The following is a 26,014-nucleotide window of genomic DNA, read 5'->3' as shown; positions in this document are numbered from 1 at the left end:
AGAAACCTTTTACAGTAGCTTTCTAAACTGAAGGCAGAGCCTCTAAAATCGGCTCCCTCTCTGACTACACAAGACTGTGGTGATCTGAATGATCCACGGAGGAGAACTCTATCATGAGGTGGGTATAAAGTATATTATGTGTGTACAGTATCATCGACTCTCGCTATTCTGGCTCTCTGAAGTACAGCCACCTCAATATACCCGCCATTTGGTTTGGCACGGATTGCTAGCTATAGTTGTTTATACTACCACACTTGCCCTGAAATGTATACCTGCCAGTTCTGGCTGCCCCTAACTATAATGTGATATATACGTTTTTATTTTTATTACGGCCGGATGTGACGTTTTGGGTGTAGTTTGGCAGACAAGAGCATTATCTTTGCACCGCAAAATCATGCAGTCATTAGATTCGAGGTAGGGTCGTTTTAGCCGCGGCTCTTTTCTGAAATGTGGCTACCTCGCTATTCTTGCCAAGCTCCACTGTCTAAGTGTGGCTGGATTAACAATGTATGTGCATAGCATTGCATGCATGTGTGTGTGCAAATTAATAAAGCGTGTTTTATCGTTGTGTTTTCCATTCAGGTTTTTGAGTTGATTGAATCATAGATTGAAGAGTTAGAGGGATAGGAAACGGAGTGGTGCACGTGATGATTTTACATTGAATCTGCAGTGGAGCCTCGAAAATTATCCTCGTTACTCCCTATGAACGAGGCTATTAAGCACATTTTTGCCGGGTAACTCCCAAAGCTGTGTTTCCTCGAGAAATCATCTCTTTCAGCAACTTATAACACGCCTAGTCCATGAGCCACGTGTAGTACTTGCTAATGACTGACCACACCCAGTATAAAAAGAGACTTTCCAATAAAGTTATATGTTCCCAAGGCGCTATTGGAACATGTAACGTGTAAGCGTGCTGGTTATGACTACTACAATAGGTATAGACCTTGAAATATAAGTGAGTTGCACGGACTAAGCACAGTTACTTGTAGTTTATTATGCACTGCATGGGTGTAGAAATAGATATTGTTGTGATGGCCTCGATTAAACTGCAGCGTATATAGCGCAGATGTTACTCGAGATACCAACCGTTTCCTATCCCTATAACTCTTCAATCTATGATTGAATTAAGCTGTTGAGATGCATGGTAGTGTGCGGCCATTTATAATAATAATGCTGTATCCAGCGTGAGTTTTTAAGCCGTGGCTATTTTCTGAAATAGCAGCTTGCCTGATAGAGTGGACATGGTCACTAGGTAGATTGTTGTGTTAAGATCTATACGCTTATATATAATTATAATTATGCTTCGATCAAGTCCAGCTCATGCAGTAACGATTGGTCTATAGATACAATATATTTAATCTGCTATAATTTATTTATACCTTTTACAGGAAGCTAGAATTATATTAGCTGTTCCTGGTATAACTGCATGATCACCCTTGCTGAATGGAACCTCATGCACAGACTGTCATAGCTCACTTCACTTTGCATGGTCCAGTGATAGCTATACATACACGAGCTGATAGCACGAGATTCTGTGATGGCAGTCCTAATTGGCCACTTTGGTCCACTGCGCATGCACTGTGTAAAAGCTCATAGCCATGGCAGCAGAACCTAATTTCATATACGCACCAGATTCTAAATTGAAGTTGGCCACTTTGGTCCACTGATCCATCAGCAATTATGTATAATATATACCAGGTCTAAGATTTGTTGATTCACCTTATAGCTGCTACAATACCATGCATATGCACCCTCAATAGCCTTCACTCCTTTTTAAGACTTATTGTATCCAATAACGGTTCTTAAGAATACTCTAGGTAATAAAGATAGAGAAAGAAAGCAAAGCAAATCTGAGTACCTGAGTTTCTTTAAAGTGGTTTGTCAGATATTATGATACTGTTGAAATTGGTGTATATAGGACACTACCAACAAGAAACGATAATCTGTCGTTTAATGCAATTATATATAAATTATACACAAGGATAATAATTATCGGCAACTACTAAAGCTATATAGAAATCCTGGTAAGACTGCAAAGTTATGCTATAATTATTTTTAGCTCATAAAATTAATGTTCACTCTGGAATAATAACTGTATAGTAACTGAACTCTAAACTCGTTGAACCTATTATTTTACTTATAAATTATTATTATGTATATTTTATCCTCACGTGATTTTTGTGTTTATGCCATGCTAGCCTCGTTGTTCGCCTAACTGTTATAAAAGCGAAAACTCGGCCTGGGATCGAGGCTAATCCATGCATGTGTTTTCTGAAATAAGATTTAATTTGTCACTGGTGTCTCAGAACTATATATAGCTAGCTAAAGCTTAGCCTCGATCCCAGGCCGAGTTTTCACTATAACGGTTAGGCGAACAACTATATAGGCCTGGTCCTATATAGTTGTCAGCGCATGCTTAAAATTTTCATTGTATTTGTGTCGGCTAATTAATTAACCAATAATACATTGTACACAGATACCGTATGCCGGTGGAAAATTTCGAGGTGTTTTTTAATTTCGCGTTTTTTGTGGGTGGCTGCATGCAGAACACGAAAATTAGAACCCGTGGAAGGCTTCATATGCGCATGCAAGATAGGTGCCACAACACCCTACTACCCGCGAAATGTTCTAAATATTGAAAATTTTCCACCCGTATGGTACGTATAGTATACACATTATAGGGAGCTGCTTCACAAGGAGAGTTGCCAGTTGTGCTGCAGCATGATTATAGTGACCCAGCTAGGGCATGTAACTTCATGGATGATGATTGAATGCCTCAAATTATGACGGTTTAGCAGGCTGCTGGACCTCTCTGATATTCTAGACCTCTATTTGTAACTCATAATTTATGTTTGAGAAAGGTATAGATTCTCTTCATGGCTCTAAGCTGCCAGAAACAACACTCGAATAAACAGGTATACATATACACTCCAGTCCTGTGAGTATAGGAAAGATTACCAAAGACAAAAAGAGGGTTTCAACCTTACCTCACACTGTCCAGTCTCCTCCCTTAGTAGAAAAGAGGAGCACTGTTGTGATAGCTGGATATTACCATTGCTCTTGTGCAGAGAAGTATAGACATTCCATTAATATAATTTATGTGTACATGCGATGTAAATTAAATGTGTCGTATTAAACAGGTCATTGTCAATCCCTTTGATGATGGCACCACCAAGTCCTCTAGCTCACATGCACTCTTCACTTCATCCACCATAAGATAATTATACCAATGATGGATCTAGATCTTTCCAAACAAAAATGACTTGATATGATAGAACCACACAACAAATCTGACCTTGACGAGCTTTAATTGTCAAGATTTGTAGCCTCTTCACTTGTTCTTCTGTCTTCAGAATAATGTTTTCTAAATAATTAAGAGCCATTTCAATCGATTAATGATAAACGGGATACTGACTGCTAGTACGATAGTACACGAATATAAATGTGAACAAAAATATCTATTAGTCTAATTTTTAGTCTACTTGAATGACTGGCGCATGCATGCGCAGACAACTAGTGCAGGCCTATAGTTGTTCACCTAAACGTTATAAAAGCGAAAACTCGGCCTGGGATCGAGGCTAGCTATAATATAAAGCTACGACGATTCAGATGTAGATTAAATCTGGAATGTACCTTGCCATGTCTTGAACATGCACACGCATACATTGCATGCAAAACAGTTTTTTTATGCATGAGTCTATAATCTATACATGCACACGATTGTAATGGCCGCATCTCATTTAACACGCAGGAAGAAACATCAATGATCATTAACCCTATCTGCTGCCATTGACTATAAGTTGGACTTACTATTCCTCACGAATACTAAACTATTAATTTTTATCTTTACACTATTATACTTGTAATAATTTATACACTTGTACACCTATCCCTGGTGGTGTGTTAATTGTTATTAATTGTTGTAACATGCATGATATTACTACATGTTTTACTTCATTGAAAGATATTTTCCCCGTCTAGCATGCAGTATGCAAGGATATCGGGTACACTTACCAGTACTATAGTTTTTGCGTTATTATTGAGAATTGATTATTTAATAAACTGATTAAATTCACTGATTATATAAGCATGTACCGCGAACATTTATATGCAAGATTAACGCATGCATGCATGTATGCTGCAGAAAGGCTGCTCTATTCCGCGAAAATTAAATCTGCGAAAACCTTTCTATTAAACAGTCATCCTGCGAAGTTTATGTATACCCACTATATACGATGCTCGTAAAAAATTCATTTTTGGTACATGTATATTGAACTGTACTTATAGTATATATTTATATGCATGCTAGTTATTCTTTTATGCTCAAGTTAACAGCCTATATTAATTGCCTCCAAAACACGGCATAATTATAAGCCCCATGTCGTTGCACAAGTAACACAAACTAATAATGGCCATAATTTATGCATATGACCTCTATCTATTAATTCTACAATATATAGGAGATAATTACCCGCCATGCAGTACTTCCGGGCCTACAAAATATGTTTATACTATAATTATGACTCGTATATTGACCTGTATTTCAAAACCTCCCTATTATTCTAGCTCATAAAGTAATGTTATAAAAGTGCCTATTATCAGTGCAATCTGTTGAAGGTGTGCATGCATGTGCTCCATTTATAGGATGCTTATACAGTCTCACCAAAGAAAGTTTTAGGCATTATCAAACTGCCCGTGTTGGTGAATCCTGCTGAGGAGCGTGTTGGTGGCTATCTTGTAGATATTGATTGGCAATATGTCGACTAATCTGCTTCAGCGATTTCTTCACTTCACAACTGGGAGCAGTGTATTGTCTGTCAGCAGTATCATCGTACAATTCAATCGTCTGAGTGGGCCAGGAGGCCCTGTGCGCACAACACATGTGATGCTTTGCTAAAGCTACCAATCTCGTATGCCAATTATAGCAAATTTCACGGAAAGTGGATGGCAATCCTCAACGACAATGACCTTTGTTGGGTAATGAACTGTTTGTAACTTCTTTCTGAATGGACCATGAACTTCTTAATTAAGTATCGTCATTATCATTATGTTACTATTCCCTGAATGGACCTTGAACTTCTTAAGTTTAATTATTTGTGCTAATCACGTCATAATTGTTTTGGCTATATACACAGTAAAAACAGATAATTATGTTATAATAACATAAAACATCTCAAATAAAAATTTAATGCATCATTTGAAATTATTTTAATGTAGAAATGACATAAATTTCTGTCATTTTAACACTAAAATACGATGATGCATCCCATATAACATAATTGTGTTTTTGCTGTGTAGCTAGCTTACTCTCAGTGTCATCCTTCATTTCAATCAATCACCTTCATGGATGTTCATAATAATTATATGATTATCGTCAATTCTAACAATCACTCCCTTTAATTATATAGGTAGTATTGTTTTGGCTTATAGCTATTGTACTGCATGCACATACTCTCATTAATCATTTTTCATGTTGATACTGAATTATGAGCTTTGTTTACTGAGCATCACAATGGCATGCATCAAAATAATAATTATGTAAGAATAACATCAAATTATGAGAGTCATCATGGTCATATTTTATACCGTAATCGTTGACATAAACTGCAAAACTTGTTCATACAAATCAATGCCAAACTCATCAGAAGGTGCTAACGGATTAACAGCTTGCTGTAGGGGAGCAAAATTCTCTGAACTTAGCCTTATTGGCACCTCAGGCACAACTATAGAACGTCCCTGAGACGGGATGGGGCCTTCCATATCAATTCCATATTCTTCCTCCACATTCTCAAAAAAATCCAAAGCTGCGAGTCCGGAGTGCTGCAAAAGTAGTGCCCCTGTTGTAAACAACTGGTGTGCAGACTTACGGTGTGCAGTTCGGATTGAGTGATGGTTCCATCCACCAATGAACAGTGCAAGTGCCTGATTAATACGTGGAATGAACACAATGTCATTATAATGAAGGGAATACAGATGCGTCTCATTCAAACAGTCTAATAGATCCACTTGTTCCATAAAGTAAAACAGCTTGTAAAAGAGAATAGTCACAGCGGTGCATGTCCCTCCATATAGTCGCTCTATGCATTGATTATGGACCGAGGCTCCTACAATCACACTTCTCCTATCATGTCCTCTTTTTTCTAACATGTGACGTGCGACCAATACATTTTCCCAACCTTGGTCCATTCTTATATACGAGATGGCAGCTGATGCTTTTGAACTGCACACAAAAATAATTTGTACACTGTTGGCGATTTATTATTGCCACAACACTTCAAGAAAGTCACCAGCCTACTGTAGCTGTCAATGCAGCCATGAGTGACGATTCTCCATCTAATAAGCTTATGATGTGAATCTGAAACAATTAAGATAATTCAACCATAATTAATTTTAATGTGATGAAATTAGTCAATACTATAATGAAAGCACCGCAGGTGCTGATGCCTCGATGGAGATGCCAAAGCTACATAACATAAAGCTACTAATAGCTTTTATACACATGATGAACATTTTTGATTTTGCTGCATGCAAACTTAGAGTGGGTAATGATTGGCCATGATTATTGTTAAACAATAAAACAATCGATGCCAAAAGTTCGAGTCTAAAATTAATGGCTGCATCAGCAGAGCCTTGCAGCTCTCTTCTCACTCTTGTAATGCAGCTACCAATAGCTAGCATTCTAGTGCAGAGCTAACTACTAAGTAGAGTAGCAACACTCGGTAAATAAGTTTGGCTACGTGCCCGGCTTCTGAAAAGACTGCAATGGCATTCCAAGTAAGCAAAACTAGGCGTAACTCGAGAACGAAGCATTATTTTGCAAATCCACGAATTAAAATCCAAGTAAACATGACTATAGAAGCCTATAGAAACTCTTACTTGCACTTGATTGCAGTCTACACACATGCACATAGACACACAAACGTATACCTCGCTTGCGCATGCATGCGCACCGAGGCATAATAATGGTCTAACTGGTTTGGGTTTACGGGGCCGCCCGGGGTAATTAAAAGCGTATCACATACGGATCAGTATTTGCACAGGGTTCAAACAACAGCTGCGGCTAAAAATATTATTGCTGAGAACGGCATCATAAACGATTAGGTTACTCGTATAAGGGATTAACCCTTTCCCCGCTTTAGCCGACTATAGTCGGCATGGCTACTGATAAATTTCAAAAAATCATTGTGCACACTGTGTTGGAGCTATGCACACACTGCAGGTACCAGCACATGTGCATTGAGCTGCTCTTCCTCATGGTATTTTTAATATTTCGCTTTGAGGTACAGTTCGATCAGAATTGTCGAAAGAAAAGTGACCGTTTTATAATTGCTACAAGATCTTCGTAGTACAACGTCAGGGAGGTTCTAGGGAAGCTACAGAGTGAGAATATCTATGCCTATGGCCTTGTAGAGTGAGAGGACAGTGACTGGGATCATAGCTAGGTAGGAAGCTTCCTTTCAGAGGTCAAGCTAAAAAGAAAGAGCCTGAGAATCCTGAGGAAGACGCACTTGAGGTGGACCATCTTCCTGAACCTGGTAAGTCACTATAGAGTAGCATTTGTAGTCTTGATAGCTTCACTATAGGTTTGTTTAGGCTAGTTAGTACAACAGTGGACATCATGAGACACCATTAAATTTGTAAACCTGTGTGTAGGTGAAGAAAATATTTCCCGGGAAAAGGGCGTCTGCCGATAGAACCTCAAATACAAGTTTCTGCAGATCCTGATTGAGTCCTGAGTGAGCCATGTCACCGTGAGAACATTCTGAACACTTATATCATGTGTTTAGTCACTTCGTAACATCATACAATATTGTTTGTGTACATAATTGTGAATTTTTGTTAACAATTGTTATTTGTGGGGTGGTGGTTGGTTGCTAGGCAACAATGATGATTCCATGAATGCGACAGGTCCGGTTCTACCTGTGGAACTTTGTTACAAGTGTTTTTAATATACGGTTCATGAGTTATAAATTTTTTAAACAAAATATGCGAATATTCACTTTTAATTAAAGCAGGGAAAGGGTTAAGAACACTCATAACAAACACAGGCAAGGGCCAATTAGAAGCCTTGCCATTGCTTGTTACTCGTACTACTTGATCAGAGGCTGCAGCTATATACGATATTTTGCTAGCAATTAGAATTCGAGAGACCAGAAAGGTGTTCATTACGTCTACTAACGCTCCAGTAAAATGAGACCGCTTCCTTTTTTGCCTTTAGAAAGGGCTACTTTTAACCGTGCGTAAAGAATCTCACGCACGGAATAACTCTTCTTTGATAAGAATGCACAAGTCACAACTCGCGCTTATTTATTAATGTTACCATGCAGACTCAATTACAAACACATCTATGGCTGCTTGTCGTGACCAAATGTTTGGCATCCATCCACGCATAATGTAATTTGTGGTTAGTTCTACGCTGGGACAACTCTTTGATAAGTAGCATACCAGTTCCTTTCTGAAGGCAAACAGGAAGTGGTTTAGCAGGTAAGTTCTTTTCACCTGCACAAACTCAAAGTCTGCCATGTGAAAGTCTGCACTAACAAGCTGCTACTGTATAGATACCACTGCAGTATCAATATGACTCAGAGGTGATTACGGTTAAAGTTTATTGAGGCTACTATTTGAGAGCAGCTTTTATCGCACTGAAGATGGGGATTAATTTTAGAGGCTACTATTTGAGTGTGGGCTTTATACAAGAGCGGCCTCTGATCAAGCATAATTAATATTTTGACGAATATCAAAAGGATGATACCGTATAATATATTTATTCGATCTAAGGTGACACTTTAAAGCCTAATTTTGGAGGTTGAAAAATTATGTTGAAGTCTTGCTGGTGTTGCATATTTGATCATTGTTTCTCTAGAGGCTATAGTTTGACCTCTATTTAGAATGTGACATACAAAAATATTGTCAACACAGCAGTTGCTACAGTATATAGCCGGACCACGAATATTTTACCCAGCGACCTTGACTACCTTTACCTGCAGTGGAAGCAGAAACTATGAAAATAAGATCCATGAATGGACTTCCTCCCCCTCCCCCCCTAAACATCTGCATTCAGGTACTATAGTTGTATGACTGAGTATATATATTATGCAAAGGCAATCTCAAAACCCACTAGAATTCACCCTATATAGACCTTCGAATGAACACCAGTCATGTCTCTGCATGGCCGGCGATGTTATTAATTATTAAACAGGGTGTTGAAATAATGGTGACTTTTAGACCCCCCTTATTTCCACTCTCTACTTCAAAGTCCTGTAAATGACACCCTGTTGACTAAATAACACGTATTTTTAGAGGTTACAATTAAAATTGCATATTATGGAGGGTGTCGCATATTTGGAGGGTTGCTTTACATGGATACCTTTAGCTATTTTCCAACAATCAAGAATATTTTTTGATTATTTCCACACGATACGTGGGGCACGGAAATCAAGCTTTTGGGAACTTAAAGAAGGCCTGTAAAGCCTTAAAGTTATTGCAGGGGACAAGAGATCAATCCCTCTTTCCTATAATTATATCTACATGTATGGTTCCAGTTATCAATATGCATTTACAAAAACTTGTACAAATAATAATTATACCCACCAATATGCCAGAGGTTTGGGCCAGCAACTGAGTAAGGCTGTCGTCGACTAAGACCACCCATCAATCTTGAAGCTGCACTTAATGGGTCAGATGACCTTAGAGAACTATCCCTTGACACACTATATCCCATTCTTCTCAGCCTTCCACATACCATAATGACTCCTAACGTCGGGGATTCTGAATGGATTTCCTTCACAATCCTGTTGAGCTCATGATCTGATAAAGTTGTTGCAGAGTCATCCAGCAATTCAAACTCAACTCGTCTTCTGTATACACAAGATTACTTATGTTTATCAGTCAAAAACTTACCTATATATGGTCATACAAGACACACCAAGCATGCAGGGCCGCAATTTCAGTCCAGCTAAAATTTAGTGATGATAGGTACACTAGTTGTTCCTTTTCAATTTCAAACTTAGATCTTCCTCTTCCAAAGATTCTTCTAGCAGCTTGATACTGGAATTTGCTGGTTTCTAACATCTCTTCATATTGCACCCACTGTCTGTGTACACTTCTCAGGCACTCTAGTAGATGAGCCAAATTCGATTGAAACTCATTAATTACTAGCTCATCTTCTTCTCCAACTTCAGAACCCCCTTGCAGCATTTGATCAGATAGTTGCATGCAAGTACTCAGACAAACTTCTAGTCTTGGCAAAACATAGTCACAAAATTCTCGATTCGCTATTCCACGATGATGTTCTGTGTTCTCTAGGAATCTGCTGACATCAATAAAGTATTGACTCCATGCTCCAAACAATTCATCCTGCTCAGCCATCTCTAGCTAGCTAGCTTGTTATGAAAGCTAAGGCATGCAAGGTTGCTTATGCGCATGCGCATATGAAAAGGCAAGGTGATAAGGAAGGCAAGGTCAAGGTTCAAAGTCTCCCTTGGCTACACTACGTATGCCACGTTATAAGGTCACGTACGTCATGCTATAACTCCAATAAGGTCACATAATTATGTCATGTTATAACATTCAAACGTCATAACGCCATCATTTCTTTATGTTACTGGATTTCCAGGCCTATATTATATTATTATAATAATTATTATATTATATCAACTGGGAATGACTTTCTGTACCTATATCTTCGTTGTTATACAAGCAATATTTACCATTTTGACTTTGTTGAATAGAGAATTAGGTGAGGAATGGAATGGTGTTGACTGCTAAGTACTAAGGAAAGTTCACAACATGTGATAAAATGGCAAAATTTACCGGAATTTATGTTCACTTTTCCGTACCTCTCTTTGGCTTATAATTTTATTTTGTCTTGGGTATTTCTATGCTTTTATATTGTAGTGAGTACTGTATATTGGGCACCCTTATTTGACTGAACAAAGCCTTATTTTGGCAGTAGCTGTGATGTTTAGTCTACATGTATATTTACAAATTAACGTACGTACATGTATATACTGGTCATACGTTATTATGTTACTACCGTCTTGTTTACTTACCCATGGGTGATATAATTATACTATAGGGTTGGATAATGAATACCTGGACGACTGGGATAGGAGGAAAAATCTGTTTCTATAGCCGTAAGGAGCTTAAGACGCTGTAGTGATGCCACAAGGACTGAAGTTTACAGTCAGGTACGTATATATACAATGTGTATTGTAAACCTAAAACTCCCCTCGTCCCTTTGCAGTCAAATCATTCATTGACATGGTAGGGGACCTGTTCATCCTCCCTGGCGCAAGTGCCTTTCTGAGTGAGCGAATCGGCTAGAACCCTCTCGAAGCGTTTAACTACATTTCTATTTGATGCATAATTATTTTTTTACGTGTGATCAAACAACCATAATTATAATTATGAATCGAATGAACTATAATACTAAAGAGTGTGAATACACAATACGCTAAAGTGATAAAGCTATTAAATTGTATTTCCCTCGTAAATCATACATTCATAGCTACAACTTTGTTGCTAAAGTCAGTGCAATTACATGATGCTGGCACTGCTAAATATCTTGAATCCTTCGTCTTCACAAACAGAGGCTTAGTGGCTTCTCTCGATCTCAGTAGAGTGTTTCTCTGTATTAATTAATATTAATTAAAAGGAACAATATTAAATTGGACAAGCAAGCTATACAAATTAATGTAGACTGGTATTTTGGACTTATACCTCATCACTGCTCTTTAGCTCTAGCTCTTCTCAAGTCTCATATGCTGTCTGTCTGCTCTGTAATCTGTGCTGCCATCCCATATATCCCAAGGTGATGTGAAGAAACTATTATTAGCTTCTGGTGCAGTGAATTAACTTCCTGCGCAGCCTGGATCCGTTTCCAATCCCTCTTTCTACACTACAGGGATTTGAGGAGTTCTTGCAACTGTAATGTCGAGAGCGGAAGTACTTGTCACGTGAACAGTTACGTAATTATGGCTCATTACAAACCAATTTTTGTCCAATAAATCCTTTAGGCCTGTTTATTTTGGGGAAAAATCGACCTATAGGAGGCTTTGCTCTGCATATGCAAGCCTTTGCACCACAGCTAAAGCTATCCTTGAGCCCAATCGTGAGCTACTACTATTAGTCTGTCATACAAACTGTGTATCTATGGAGCGCCAAAGTGGACAAAAATATCGACGATTGATAGGCCAAGATCGTGAGTACATAATCGATCCAAAAGTGGGCGCGGTCATACATTTTTGATGATCGAAAAATATCAACAATGGATAGGCCAAGATCGTTAGTACATAATCGATCCAAAAGTGGGCCGCCCATACATTTTTGATAGTTTAATAATGCCGCGCCAATTGATATTCGATCTACATGCAACCTGTGTGATGATTTAGTCTATTATCGACCTCTCAATCGTAGACATTGTGTTTGATATTCAAGAAGGTGTTAGCCTCGAGACCACGTCTTATTTCAATCGGCGTGGTCTCGAGGCTAAGAACGTGTCAGCCTAGCCTCGATTCAAGGCCTAGTAAAATCAGCACTTTCTACTGAAGACCACGCCCTTTCTATGAGACTATGCTATGTAAAGGGCGTGGTCTCTACTCTAGTTCTCACCTACAATAATAGCAGCTATTTTCTTTGCCAAGATCAAGAGCATGATAAGTGAGCCAAGCTGATTAATTCGATTGAGGGAGGGCATAGAGTATTAAGGTACTATAATTATTTGGTACTGTTTTATTAATCTTTAGTTTAGTAGGCTAACACAACCGTTTTCTACTTTGTTCGTTTGTTCTTGTAAGTATAAAAGAGTCATGGTGTAAGGTTGAGGATCTTCTCAAAGTCATAGGTAGCCTAACAGAATGACGTGTATGCGTATGTATTTATATTGTGGGGAAAGGACGTCCCTCCCCAAACTGGACGTGAGCTATTGTATGCATATACCTACCTAGAATATTAAACTTTGTAATGCTTTACAATGTAATGAAGGCTAATGAACTTGTCAATCTAATTCCCCCTCCCCTACCGGGGGTGGGGATTAGACCAATCACATGATATAATACCCCTACCTTTGGGCATGTTATTTGGTTTAATCCCCCTAGTACAACATGGGGGTTATGTGGGGAATAGACCTATCACTACGTATAGCGAGAAGATAACAAATACAGAATCACTATATAAATATTGACAGCTATACTCTTATAAAGCAAAAAGGCAGAGATTGCTTAGGATTAATAAACTGCTCTCACTGTACTCAGCATGTGTTGGAAGGATGAGTATGGCATGTGATCTTTTGACCCAATGCATGCATCAGGTGATCTGTCTAAGTCCCCTAGGTAGGGACAGAGGAGGTCCGACATGCGTGCACGAATCACTACAAGTTCAGTGCATTACAAGTTCAGTGCATTTGGCCTGGACATTATCACGTGACCGCAATGATATCAATGTACTGAACTTGTAGTGATTCGTGCATGTCAGACCTCCTCTGAGGTAGGGGAGCAACTTCAAGTCTAATCCCCAACTAATCCCCACCTGGGGGAGGTGGGGCATTACTTTTACAAGTGCACAAATAAGTCTATAAAGACACACCCTCACTGTTAGGTACCATTTTCCTCACATGGCGATTTCTTTCCTTAGAATGTCAGCTTCTGAGATGATTGACTTCTTGCTTGAGGCTGAAGATACTATTACGAGAACAAACATGATGATACTTGAAGGTGATTTAACTGTTGTCGAAGATGCACTTTGTACTGCTGAGATGGTCCTTGGAGATATTCTGAGTGCTGAAGATTTGTTACCTTTTGGAAGTGGAGAAATATTAGTTGAACATGTGAGAAACATAGTTGTGTGTATTAATGAGGTGATTGATGATGAACACCGTTGTCACATTAGGGGACGACCACAAATACCAATTAGTGAAGAAAGCCTTATTTTGCTGCTAAAAGCTCATTTTTCAACTACAGCCATTGGGAAAATGTTAGGCGTTTCATCTCGTACAATAAGGAGAAGAATAGTTCAATACGGAATGCAAGATGAGATAACATTCTCAGGGTTGAGCGACTCTGAGCTTGATGATATTACAACAAATTTTATCAGGACGCATCCTAATTCTGGAGAACGATCACTAAGTGGCTTTTTGTGGAGTATAGGTATTCGGATCCAGCGCGCAAGAGTCAGGGAAAGTCTGAAGAGAATTGATCCCATTGGTGTGGCTTCACGCTTCCGGCAAGTTCTCCACCGGCGAAAATATAATGTATGCATGCCAAACAGCCTCTGGCACATAGACGGTTATCATAGGCTCATTAAATGGCGTATTGTCATACATGGAGGCATTGACGGCTACTCCCGACTCCCTGTATATATGAAAGCTTCCACAAACAACAGGGCAGAGACAGTTTTAGACAGTTTTTTGAGTGCAGTTCATGAGTATGGTCTACCCTCTAGAGTCCGAAGTGACAAGGGAGGAGAAAATGTGCTGGTGTCTCAGTTTATGCTTGATCATCCAGAACGTGGGCCCGGACGTAAAAGTTTTATTACAGGACGGAGTGTCCACAATCAACGAATTGAGAGGTTGTGGAGGGACCTATTCACAGGATGCATATCACTCTACTACGAGGTGTTCTCCTCCTTACAAGAAGATGGATTGTTGGACCCTCTGTGCAATACAGACCTGTTTTCCTTGCATTACATATATATCCCCCGAATCAACAGCCATTTGGATGAATTTCGCCAATCGTATGCTCATCATCGTTTAAGAACTGAGAAGAATCAGACTCCATACCAGTTGTGGACGAAAGGATTGTTACAAGGGTCAGGTGATGCTGCTGCTATACAAGGTGTTGCAAGTGATACATTGGTAAGAGTACAATGTAATTGTTTTGGGTGTTAGAGTGTTAGTTATTAATGTTTTCTTCAGTGTTATCACAATGTGATTTATTGTAGGAATATTTTGGAATTGACTGGGAAGGTCCCGTCACTGTGTCTGATGATCTTGATCGTGTCACTATTCCTGAGACTAGGAATTGCATAAGTAGAGAGCAGCACATTGAGCTAGCACATGCTGTTGATCCTCTTGAAACCTGTGATGATCTTGGGATATCTTTGTATATTATCACTCGGGCTTATGTTGAAGCATGTCAGTGACTGTAATTAATTTATATATAGCTAGTGTTTTAGTGTTTATATTTGTTTTGTCATGTGATGCTGAATAAATTAATTTTGGCTACATATTAATTAATTTATATATAGCTAGTGTTTTAGTGTTTATATTTGTTTTGTCATGTGATGTTGAATAAATTAATTTTGTTAACTTGTTATTAGAATCAATCATATAAGGTATATACCATATATTTGACGAAAGTGATGAGGCACAAAAGTGATTACATATGTGATGCCAAAATTAAACTGTCATGGTAGTAATGAATGTGAATCGAAAAAACACTGATAGCTGATTATATCTGAAAAATACACGAATGTTAGTGTTAGCACATTCCAAAACCTCCATGGTTTAGTATTCCATACTCCATGTTTTCTTTAAACCGGAGTTCATCATCATGAAACTTGGTTGGCAATGTTAATTGCAATGCACATGTTGAGGCCAAGGGATAGTTTGAAGTGGAGCTGAAGTGAATACTCACAGGGTTTCGACTATCAAAGCCCAAAACAGGTGGGTAGTCACTGCCAGTGAAGAAGTTTAGAACCTGACCTAGGCTCAACCCTGACTCGCTGCCTCCATCTGCATAAATCGGGGGGAAGCCGTTTAGTGTAGCATGATTTTTAATCTAATTACCTATTACCTTGTATGTTATGCAACATATCCAAAAAAAGCATATACGACGCTTTCTCTTTGACTAATTCAGAAGTTCCAGATTCTGAAAAATGCACGTCACCTATCAGAGACCTAATCATATCTGAACAAAATAAAATGGAGGTAACAAACAAATTAAGAGGGATGCCAACCTACTTGCTGAAAGAGGTGGTTGCATTCCTTCAACAAAGAATGGTTTTAGAATCTCACTGTACTTGGACATGGCCTCCCTCATCCCTAGAATGTTGAGCCCAGCTCGCAACTGGTCCAGAACTGCTTTGTTTCGGTACACAACGAAGTGGAGCAATAGTGCTTTTACAAGCCCAGGTTTCTCTGACATGGTGATGGAAGCAATGGGTTTGGTGTACCCAGCTTCAAGTGCAGTGTCGATATCACTCTGACAAGTCTGTCTAAGGCTTTCATTACATTCAGCTGCCTCGATCTTAAAAAGAAATCATGCAGTTATACATTATTTTTTAATAATGATAAGGTGTTCACCTGAGAGATATATTCTTTGACTTCGTAAGCCGGAACATCCTCCACACTGACATTCACCGATTCTGCACTCACGCCACATAAGTACTCGTATATCGGAGGTGCAATGAATGGAACACCACTGCTGCCTTGGAGTAACCCCATAGCAATCAAATTGCCAACATGTTCAAATTTCTTGTTCTAGAATAGCATAATTATAATGGAGGCAAATCTATACATAAGAATAGTGAACCTGCAGTGCAACAACATCATGCCTTGGCACCAGGCGATCTCCAACCCCCTCAAACAAAGATGACTTCACTTGCTTAAACAGGAGACACCAAAACTCCCGTTTTAAACCACCCCCATCTTCACCTGCCTCCCCAAGAAACTCCACCTATATTACAGTAACACATGCAATCAATTATAGTGGCCAATGTAAAGTACCTTCTTACAATGATAGTGTGGTCGATTGGAAAAGAACCACGCCTAACGGTGCGTAAAGCATCGTCGAGAACATTTTCCCGTCTCACAGTTACAGTCACTTCTTCACCTGTCACATACTTGGAGAGAGACTTCAGAAGGTCTGCTATTGTTGCAATTGATTCAGAACTGAATAGGGCATTCATTTAATCTCAACTACAACCAACTTGCGTAAATTACCTGTTGTTCTTAGAGAGAGAAATTGCACGGTCTATCATCTCTTGCTCGGTTTGTTCAACCTGTAGTAAAAGATATCATCAAAAATCTAGTAAATGTATACACTTCCCACTTACATCATTGTCAGACTCAGAAGAAATTGAAATAAGGGGCTCTGATGTTGGCTTCTTCGGTGGGGGGGAAGTGTCATCACTATCCCAATGAAGTTCTCGTTTCAAGCTGTAAAGCAATTAATGACATTGTTAAATCATCATTAATTTTTGTAAAGTATCAACCTCAAAGGAGGCCTTCTTGGTGGAACAGGGTCTTCAAAGTCGTCTGAATCACTGTCTGATTCGAGTCCACGGCTCAGACTGTACAGTATAATTATACATAATTATAATTGATTAATGGCAAGTACCTTGACTTCTTCCACTTGCAAATGTTAACGTGAGCACGTAGGTCAACCACTGGCACTTTAATGTCACAGTGTAAACACTTCTCCTTTAGCTATTAGAGATAGATAATTATACATGTAGCCAACTAGCTGAAGGTGCATGTTCTGTATTTTACCTCATTAGAGTTTCCTGCTATAGGATTGACATCTAAGCTTTTTTGAATGGGTCGGATGAATACCCGGCCATTGCCAATGACGCTCTTTAGTACCTTGGGAGATGCTGCAATTACTGGTGAAATTAATTCCAGATCTTTAGTATTTGGAACACATCGAAGCAGCTCGAACCCTCCACACCCATTCAACTTGGAGAATGATGAGATTATGATTTCGTTGAAGTCCTTTGCAGAGCATTCTATGTCTGGGATTACTGTCTTTTTTTCTCCTAACCCAGCACTGACAAGCACATTTCGGTCATACACACTGCAGGGTACTTTTTTTGCTTCTGTACTGCTGAGACAGACTAACTTCACAGTCCAACTCTTGTGTTTCGTTGAACTCTTTCTCTCATATGGGGCAAAGTTTGCCTTCTGCTCGGATGTTCCCCCTTGGAGTCGTTTCCTGGAAGACGTTCCTTCTTGGAGTCGTTCCCTAACGGAACGAAGGGCTTCTACGGCTCTGCTGCATGACCCACTGGCACCATGCCTCACACCTAATGGATCATTATTAGTAAGATTGTGTATGCACTAATTATATAGCACCACTCTCAATTTATTCTACTCTTGATTATACCAAAATTTATTTGTCCAATGGCCATACCGTATAAGCTCTTTTTATGGCGCCACATTAAAATAATTACGCTGGTAAAGGTGGCTCTATTATGAGGTTGGAAAATTAGTTTCGAGTCTTTAGAAGAGCGCCTTCTAATTGGAGGTAAAAAAACAGCTTTGCAAATGGACTGTGCATGTGCATGGCACCTGCAGCAGTTTTCTTGTTCTTCCAACAGGCCTGTGCGTACGTTGCACACGTTAAAGAGGCACTGTGTGGCCCAAATGTGGAAGGAAGAATTCTGTGATTGGCTTGCTCATTTTACCTCTATTTACCAATGCACCGTCAAAAAATAATTACTCACACGTGGTGGAGCTCCATTAGGAGTTTCAAAAATTACTTTGGAGGCTTCATGGCGCATCTTTAGAGGGGCGCTTTAAAAAATGCTTATATGGTATTAATGTGATACTTATTTTCACACAATCACACATCACTCTAGCTCAATAAAGATGTGCCTTATAATTAGCACCATGTTAGCACGTACGTACTTATAGCTTAGTATAGTACAGAGTACAAAAGATCTACAGAGAACTCCATAAACTCAAGCTAGCTAGCTGCACTTAACACTTACCATGCTGTGAAGGCGTTGACAATGAAGTGGATGTACTGGGTGTAGTGCTCTCAGCCGAGCTCTCAGCCGAGCTCTCAGCAATAGATGCGAGAAGCTTAATAGCCTGCTTGACCTTGTCCTCCATATTACTTGCTACACAACACGTGGTCATTTGCTAACACGCATGCGCCAGTAATAATCACCCCAGCGCCACCGCAGCAAAAATGTATGGCCGCGCCCACTTTTGGATCGATTATTATGTACTAACGATCTTGGCCTATCCATCGTCGATATTTTTCGATCATCAAATATGTATGACCGCGCCCACTTTTGGATCGATTATGTACTAACGATCTTGGCCTATCCATTGTCGATATTTTTCGATCATCAAAAATGTATGACCGCGCCCACTTTTGGATCGATTTATGTACTCACGATCTTGGCCTATCAATTGTCGATATTTTTGTCCACTTTGGCGCTCCATATGTATCCAGCTGGAGCTAGCCTAAGAGAGATTTTACTGAGACTAGTGATACACTTTGAGTTTCAACAGCTTACAGGCAGGCTGGGGCAAGTAGTAGCTCACAAAACGATTAGAATCTCAAGGATAGCTTCAGCTGACAACCTGCTGTGGTGCAAAGCCTTTACCAAAGGCTCTTAGCTTTCTGATGTAAGTCGATGTTTTCCGAGTTTAACAAAAATGAATAGGCTCTATTGGAGAAAAATTGGTTTGGAATGAGCCAAAATTCAATCTTGTTACCAAGGTTCACGTGACAGATACTTCCGCTCTCGACATTACAGTTGCAAAAACTCCTCAAATCCCTGTATCTATGATTGGACTATGATTGCCGATTTCAATCGGCGTGGTCTCGAGGCTAAGTGTCGCGAGGAGTCTGCCATCAGGGACATTGATGGAACCATAGATTGAAAAGGAAGGGGATTGGAAACGACCAGGCCTCCCTGTGTAAATGGTTGAAACACTCCGCGTTTGATTTCGCGCTCGCGATTATTTTTGTTTTGACCGTACTCTGGTTGTATTTCAACTGTTTCTAGCTCTCCTATCCACTAGCGATCACTCAGAGGCTGGGAGGTTACTCTAGAGAAGTAAGTTTACACCACTGACAAGCTCTAACTTCTCTAAGTCCGCTGTCTTTACTCTGTTTTTAGTTTTTGTTGAGTATAGCTTGAATTACTCCATGTCAACTTTTCTCTTTCCCTGCTGCGAAGCCTAAACAGCAAAAGACATCGCTTGACTTGGTTATTATGTATCTAAGTGCTATATAGAATGGTTTCATGCCATAGATAAGCTTTACTGTTCATAAACGTTTGCAGTATAGTCCTTCAAACTGCTTTAGTATACTTTTAGACACACCACGGGCCTTGACCTCTCACGACTTCATAGTAAGGGCTATTCCTTCTTTTATAGCATTTATTTGTTTAGTGATAGTGGTTGCGTTGCTTAGTCGATCTTTTAGAGCTATATTCTCTTTACTTTTTAGAATATTCAACATTAAAAGTGATCAATTTCACAATTTCTATGTACAGCACATTGTATGGCAGCAAAGACAGGTAATGAGCATGCTGACTATAAAATAATCCCTTTGTAGTTTTAGCCACGCCCTATAACGCGGAGTGTTTCACGCAAAAATTTTCGTTTCCAATCCCCTTCCTTTTCAATCTATGATGGAACCAGAGATACAAAAGAAAGGGGATTGGAAACGACCGCCCACGCCCTATGTAAAAGGACTGACATCCGGTGAAGCACTCCGTGTAATTATTGCGCTCGCAAATAATTACATGGAAAAGTTTTATATCCCTGGTTTCTAGCTCTCCTATCCACTAGAGATCACTCAGGGCCTGGGAGATACTTGAGAGAAGTAAGCTTATACCACTGACAAGCTCTAAGTCCGTTGTCTTTACTCTGTTTCCAATTTTTTTGAGTTTAGCTTGAATTACTCTATGTCAACTTTTCTCTGTCCCTCCTGTGAAGTCAAAACAGCAAAGGACATTGCTTGACTTGGTTATTATGTATCTAAGTGCTACATAGAATGGCTTCATGCTATAGATAAGCTGTACTGTTCATAAACGTTTGCAGTATAGTCCTTCAAACTGCTTTAGTATACTTTTAGACACGCCACGGGCCGTCCCTCCTACGATTTCATAGTAAAGGCTATTTCTTCTTGCATAGCATTTATTTGTCTAGTAATAGTGGCTGCATGGCTTAGTCGACTTTTTAGAGCTAAATTCTCTTTACTTTTTAGAAAAATCAACATTAAAAATGATCAATTTCACTGTTTCTATGTACAGCACATTGTAGAGCAGTCAAGACTGGTAATGAGCATGCTGACTGTAAATATAATCCTTTGTAGTTTTAGCCACGCCCTATAACGCGGAATGCTTCACGCAAAAATTTCGTAAAAATTTCGTTTCCAATCCCCTTTCTTTTGTATCTCTGATGGAACACGGGACAGTCGAACAGCAACTGGAATAAATGCGAGAAGTTTATTTTCCAGGAAGTGGGCGTGTCCGGAAGCAAATAGCTGGTGCCATTGTGTGAGTAGCTGCCTGTAGTTAGAGCTGTGTAGCATAGACCCAGACCACTGTTAGAAGCTGTTCAAAGCTCAGAAGTTGGTTTTGTAGTATATGTTTGAAATTAGGCGTATACTTCAAGTTGAAGCAAGTTTTGTTGAGTAATGTAACATGATTTTGGGCTTTTACATGGAGTTGCTAGTCTGTTACGGGTGGGACACAACTTCTAGTCTGTTCCAATGTTATTAAGCTAAGTGTATGCAGAGTTTTGTAAGTGTATTCTCTTTGCAACAATTTGTCAGTTGACTTTTGTAGATGGCACTACATGTGAATATATCATAAATAGTGTGTAAACAATACAAAGACTTAGTTAAAACATTATCTATGGTTAAATGTTCAGTCATGTTTGCATATCTATCAATTCGTCTTTTACTCCAGGCCAGTGATGACTTTTGTCTCTATATTCTCCTTGTCACTGTCACTGGTCTTCGCTGTCTGAGTCCAATTCAATTTCCGGCTCTTTCGTTTCAGCAATCTCTCTGCAAATGGACCAGAAGTACACCCTGGTCCACAGCCACAGTAATAATGGCTGTATCCCACTGCTGCTAACATTTAGAAATGCTTAAAAACTCGGTATTATGTGGCAAATAACGGTGAGATTAATTAACCTGTTGCTTGTTAATGTTGGATGTTCAGGAATAATTTATGAGTAACATTACAGGTTTATTCCACTTGCTAGGTATACTAAATAAGCTGGGTAGGTTAGCTGAGCTTCTCTACAGTGGGGTAAGCATATACAGTGGTCTGTTCAGGCAATTCCTGATTAAAAAAATTTTTGACCTGTAATATTAGCATATTTTTCGTACCACACAGAATACAAGTACGACTGATTTGGACGATGCTTGGAATGTATTGAGGAGGACATCTGTTGGATGTAATACACAAAAATAATGTGGCTTATTGTGTGCTCACATCTCTCCAACTAGTACTATTTTGTGGTTTTTTATACAGCATTTTCAACGATACATTTCTCGACTCTCAATGGATCGACACGAAAAAGTTAAACAATTACGTATAGATGTTCATCAATCCTATAAGATAGCACTGAACATGTTCAAATTCATCTCATACTTTTGCAACAATTTGTCAGTTCAGTTTGCTGTGGCATGTAAATTTGTATAAATTTGTTAGTGTTGAAGTTTCTAAGCAAAGCCACATGGCGGCTTTGTGGCTATATTTAGTTCCTGCCATGTGTAATAGATTGGTGCAGGAAGCAGGAAACAAACTGCAAAGGGAAGAGAGTTATAAAAAAATGCTACTTTTGCGCAAGCAATTGCGAATAGCTCATTAATATATTCATGAGAAAATAAAACTCCACATAGGATGCGCTGAAACCATTGCGGTTCGACTGGGGAAGAAACTGGTGAAGACCCAGTGAGGGTAGAGTATAGCGGGGCAAGAGTGAGGTGGTGTTGGTCTAGCCGTACTGAGGAACACACTATGGAGCAGAACCCAGCTCAGCATTTCAAATGCCCAGACTAAACAAGCTAAAAATGAAGAAACGCCTTAGAAGTGATGACAACTGGCTGGAGGACAAAGGCTCGGGCAATGTGGTTGTCGCAAATACTAAGAGGTTTAAAGGTCGTCGTGTGGACTTCATACAACAGTGGAGAGGTAAACAATTGTCTCAGTAGTACATACTGAATGCACTTGTCAAACCCTACCAGTATCAGCTCTATTTAAGGCGCCACATAAAATATTTATGCTGGTAAAGGTAGCCGTATTAGAGGTTGGAAAAGCTGTTTTTTTTATCTCCAATTAGAAGGCCGCCCTCTAAAGACACACCATCCAGCCTCAAAAGTAATTTTCCACCTCTGAATACAACCACCTATACCAGCGTAAATATTTTTATGTGGCGCCTTAAATAGAGCTTATACGGTAGGTAGGATCTAATCTCCCTACCTTTGGGCATGTTATTTGTAGATATTCCAGTTCTGTAAGATCGTACACAGCACACCCGGCCGTACACACACACACACACACACACCCGGCCCTCCTACACACATACACACACACCCGACCCTCGTACACACACACACACACACACACACACACACAGGGCTATGTGATTCGTATCAGCGGTGGCAATGACAAGTAGGGCTTCCCCATGAAGCAAGGTGTCCTCACTAATGGCCGTGTTAAGCTCCTCCTCAAGAAGGGGCACAGACCCAGACGCACTTGAGAGAGGAAACGCAAGTCAGTGAGAGGCTGCATAGTGGACAGCAACCTGAGTGTGCTCAATCTAGTCATCATCAAGAAAGGTGGGTACACAACTCTGCTGATTTAGATGTACTCTGATGAGAATTGACTTTGTTAGGTGTAACTATTGGGCAGGGTTTCATAGAGAGGGGAGGGGATTCCCCCGATTAATGATGTCATGATGTACAAGAATTAAAATAAGTGTACTAGATCCCTTGTGTATTATCGTTACGTAAATTTATCATGGAAAAACACCTCAGATAATCATATAATTGTTCTGGGGAACGACCCCTGACCCCTGACCCCCTGAATTAAACGCTTCCCCCTCTCAGCTAAAAATTTTGTAAAAGTGCCCGAAATATTATAATAAAGTGTCATTGTAATGAGGTCATTGTTACCCAGAGTGTCCCCTCAGATCTGTGCCAGGCCCTACACTGTGTTCCGATGGTGTCCTGGTGCTAAGATGCGCTACAAGAGAACAGAGGTCTGCCAATCATGTGCCCAACTCAATAACGTCTGTCAAACCTGTCTCCTTGGTGAGCACTGTCACTATATAACCCTATCTGTTGCTATGGTGACACACAATCATCAGTACACTGCTTCCTAGAACAACTTTTTTCAAGTCATGAATTTGTATAAAAAGTCTCACAGTATATCTATCCAGGGTGTCATACAGGATTTTGAAAATTAATTTTAGCATTAAAAGTCTGTCACTCTTAAAACTAATAACTTGTTGTGTGTATGAGGGCTTTAACCGAATAGCCGCGGTTATGATTTCATACATAGTACCGCCCACCGCGGATCAGGATCTCCTGGACTCCAACGGAATTTTCAACCAGCGTGTGTGTGTGTGTGTGTGTGTGTGTGTGTGTGTGTGTGGGCAAATTTACAATTGTTGTGTAGTAACCAATTATAACTTGTCTGTACTGTGTTGTGCCACTGGCCTATAGGACATTGTGTTATTATAATGGTGTGCAACTCATTATTACCTCTTACTTGTGTAAAGTTATAATTGTCATGTTTTAGGCATTCCAAAGGTCACTTCAATTGTGGTTGTACTTTTTGGCTTCTGTGAGATAATTATTTTTACATTGTCTGTTCCCAATGCCAATGTATTAGGCCTGCAATCCATGCTTTTGTATTATTCTCAATGATTGTTGATAACCTGGGGAAAGTCTGTACAGATTCTCTCTATTATTGTCATGTGTTGTGCCACTGGCATAGGACATTGGTTGTGTGTTGTTATGGTGCAACTATAACCTTTTTGTAGGGTCATGTTTTAGGCATGCCAAAGGTCACTTCAATTGTGGTTGTAGTTTTAGGCTTCTGTGAGATAATTGTTTTTACTTGCAATGTAATGTCTGTAGTAGGCACCCTCCAATTCTTTATGCTTTTTTGTTCCCAATGTATTCCCAGTGATAATGTATTTAGAATTCCCAGAGGCCACAAATTATTTATTTTGTTCCCTGTTGCAATTTAAATTCTGTTTGGCTTTCTGTGTGTGCATAACAGACACTTTTTGTAGTGTTATTATCTGTTCCCAATGCTAATGTTTAGGCACTCCCAAGGCTACAATTCCTTTATGAAATGTCCCTTATGAAATTAGGTCAATTTGATCCTAATCACTATGCACCTGTTACTCTGTTTGGCTTTTAGCTTTCTCTGTGTGTGTGCATAAGAGGCACTTCTTTGTACAGTTCCCAATGATAGCTTGTTGACTCAGAATCATGGTCACTACTATCCAGGAGATCCTGCAGTACCTCCTCTCTAGTATACGAAAGCCTCTTAGTCATTGTTGTCCTGTAGAATTAATTTTTATTGTGTTTGTTGTGTTGTATCTTCACTTTGAATTTTAATATTGAATGCAATTTTCACTTAAAAATACAAGCACATTTTTGATAGCTAACCTGTAGTGATCCGTGTCCCTATGGCTTCAGGTGACCTTCCAGTGAATCCTTATGAGGTTGTGGAGACTTGGAAGATTCTGGCTTACCACAGCTATGCTAATAGTAGTGTAATATGCAGCTGCCCCAATATTGCATCATAGCAGCAACCCATAATTACGCAAATTTAAGTCATCGGTTAATCAGTTAATCAAGAATTTGGTTCTGATGCTCCACTGTATATAATTATATAGTATTCCCTGGTGTAGGTGATAGTGTGTGTGGTGGCTGCAATGTGTTTGTTGGTGTGAGCAGTGGACCTGCTGACCTCTTAGCTTCATGTGTGCATGCATGTGTCCCCTCCACACACCCCACACACTACACCCACACACCCCACACAATACACCCACTCCACACAACCAACACACTTCACCCCACCCACTCCACACACACCCCCACACACCTCACAGCACGGACTCACAGTCACTGCAGCAGGCTCTCTGTTACCTGCACTGTCAGGGGATTGTTCACAATGACCTGAGACTGCCGGGTCATGGCATCATTAAGAGGTCAGTACATAGTTACATGGGCATGACCTCTGTCATCTGAAATACTGAGGTCAGAGGTCATGAGTATGTTTATTGCTTTTGGGCCTA

General features: G+C 39.6%; 3 protein-coding genes and 3 long non-coding RNA genes across 6 annotated transcripts in view; 4 read left to right on the top strand and 2 right to left on the bottom strand.

Moving 5' to 3' along the window:
- Positions 1 to 26,014, top strand: part of LOC135338445 (uncharacterized) — a 127,177-nt gene that overhangs the window by 51,296 nt on the left and 49,867 nt on the right. The window lies entirely within an intron of this gene.
- LOC135338601 (uncharacterized) overlaps positions 1 to 26,014 on the bottom strand; it is a 74,688-nt gene that overhangs the window by 22,794 nt on the left and 25,880 nt on the right. The window lies entirely within an intron of this gene.
- Positions 7,123 to 8,000, top strand: LOC135338569 (uncharacterized). The gene is made up of 2 exons (XR_010395598.1): positions 7,123 to 7,535; positions 7,654 to 8,000. It is a non-coding gene; the product is annotated as an uncharacterized LOC135338569 (long non-coding RNA).
- Positions 12,383 to 15,308, top strand: LOC135338477 (uncharacterized). Its single transcript, XM_064534621.1, has 3 exons — positions 12,383 to 12,708; positions 13,633 to 14,851; positions 14,938 to 15,308. Exons 2-3 carry the CDS (start codon positions 13,634 to 13,636, stop codon positions 15,136 to 15,138), a joined length of 1,419 nt encoding a protein of 472 aa, XP_064390691.1. The 5' UTR covers positions 12,383 to 12,708; position 13,633; the 3' UTR covers positions 15,139 to 15,308.
- LOC135338468 (uncharacterized) lies at positions 15,292 to 19,145 on the bottom strand. Its single transcript, XM_064534610.1, has 12 exons — positions 18,709 to 19,145; positions 17,489 to 18,021; positions 17,337 to 17,425; positions 17,212 to 17,289; positions 17,053 to 17,155; positions 16,940 to 16,998; positions 16,732 to 16,888; positions 16,530 to 16,673; positions 16,301 to 16,477; positions 15,959 to 16,244; positions 15,792 to 15,905; positions 15,292 to 15,730 (listed from the first exon to the last, which is right to left on the bottom strand). Exons 1-12 carry the CDS (start codon positions 18,857 to 18,859, stop codon positions 15,477 to 15,479), a joined length of 2,145 nt encoding a protein of 714 aa, XP_064390680.1. The 5' UTR covers positions 18,860 to 19,145; the 3' UTR covers positions 15,292 to 15,476.
- On the top strand, positions 21,876 to 24,315 carry LOC135338551 (uncharacterized). Its single transcript, XR_010395560.1, has 4 exons — positions 21,876 to 22,890; positions 23,336 to 23,537; positions 23,891 to 24,011; positions 24,262 to 24,315. It is a non-coding gene; the product is annotated as an uncharacterized LOC135338551 (long non-coding RNA).

The sequence above is a fragment of the Halichondria panicea genome, chromosome 7 (genome assembly GCF_963675165.1).
Source record: "Halichondria panicea chromosome 7, odHalPani1.1, whole genome shotgun sequence".
In the NCBI taxonomy this organism is placed as follows: domain Eukaryota; kingdom Metazoa; phylum Porifera; class Demospongiae; order Suberitida; family Halichondriidae; genus Halichondria; species Halichondria panicea.
Note: the sequence above shows the minus strand (reverse complement) of the source record. Positions and strands in the feature narration are given on the sequence as shown.

Coding starts and splice junctions, on each gene's coding strand:
- LOC135338477 (XM_064534621.1), top strand. CDS start 13,634: ATGTCAGCTTCTGAGATGATTGACTTCTTGCTTGAGGCTGAAGATACT. Junction 14,852..14,937: donor GTGTTGCAAGTGATACATTG/GTAAGAGTACAA, acceptor GATTTATTGTAG/GAATATTTTGGAATTGACTG.
- LOC135338468 (XM_064534610.1), bottom strand. CDS start 18,859: ATGACCACGTGTTGTGTAGCAAGTAATATGGAGGACAAGGTCAAGCAG. Junction 18,022..18,708: donor GTCAACGCCTTCACAGCATG/GTAAGTGTTAAG, acceptor ATGATCCATTAG/GTGTGAGGCATGGTGCCAGT. Junction 17,290..17,336: donor TGCAAGTGGAAGAAGTCAAG/GTACTTGCCATT, acceptor TATACTGTACAG/TCTGAGCCGTGGACTCGAAT.